This window comes from Tupaia chinensis, unplaced genomic scaffold, assembly GCF_000334495.1.
Source record: "Tupaia chinensis unplaced genomic scaffold, TupChi_1.0 Scaffold000392_1, whole genome shotgun sequence".
In the NCBI taxonomy this organism is placed as follows: Eukaryota; Metazoa; Chordata; class Mammalia; order Scandentia; family Tupaiidae; genus Tupaia; species Tupaia belangeri.
In genome coordinates, this window is record NW_006159894.1 from 6026700 (window position 1) to 6027490 (window position 791).

At 65.9% G+C, this 791-nt stretch overlaps 1 protein-coding gene across 1 annotated transcript in view; it reads right to left on the minus strand.

Moving 5' to 3' along the window:
* The window catches only part of ADRA2A (adrenoceptor alpha 2A), a 1433-nt gene extending 648 nt beyond the window's left edge, over positions 1-785 (minus strand). Inside the window, exon 1 of the mRNA XM_014589942.2 lies at positions 4-785. Coding sequence (XP_014445428.1) covers positions 4-742 — 739 coding nt within the window. The 5' untranslated portion in view covers positions 743-785. The remainder of the gene's footprint in view (positions 1-3) is intronic.
* Between the last annotated feature and the right edge of the window lie 6 nt (positions 786-791).

Consider the following 791-nt stretch of genomic DNA (forward strand, 5'->3'; position numbering starts at 1 on the left):
GGCTAGGCGGCACGCGGGTGCGGCGCTTGGCGATCTGGTAGATGCGCACGTAGACCAGGATCATGATGAGGCAGGGCGCGAAGAAGGAGCCGATGCACGACGAGATGACGTACCACTTCTGGTCGTTGATCTCGCAGCGCGGCTCCGCGGGCTGCGGGCCGCCCAGGCTGCCCTTCTTCTCGATGGAGATGAGCGGCGGGAAGGAGATGACCGCCGAGATGACCCACACGGTGAAGATGATGGCCTTGATGCGGCGCGGCGTGCGCTTCAGGTTGTACTCGATGGCCTGTGTGATGGACCAGTAGCGGTCCAGGCTGATGGCGCACAGGTGCACGATGGACGACGTGCAGAAGAGGACGTCGAGCGCCAGGTAGATCTCACACCACGCCTTACCGAAGTACCAGTAGCCCATGACCTCGTTGGCCAACGAGAAAGGGATGACAAGCGTGGCCACGAGGATGTCGGCCGAGGCCAGGGACACCAGGAAGAGGTTTTGGGGTGCCTTGAGCGCGCGGCTGGTGAACACCGCGATGATGACCAGCACGTTGCCAAACACGGTTAGCAGCATGAGCAGGCCGGCCAGGCACACCAGCGTCAGCGTCACCTGCAGGGAGTACGGGGTGACCCGGGCACCGCCCCCTGGCGCCTCGGTCCCGTTCCAGCTCGCGTTGCCCGCGTCCGGCTGCAGGGAGCCCATGGGCGCGAAGCTGCCCTCGGCCAGCGGCTGCTCCTGGCGGAACATGAACGCCGGCTCCCGCTCTCCTGGGCCTGCTGCCAGCTGCCTTCCGGCC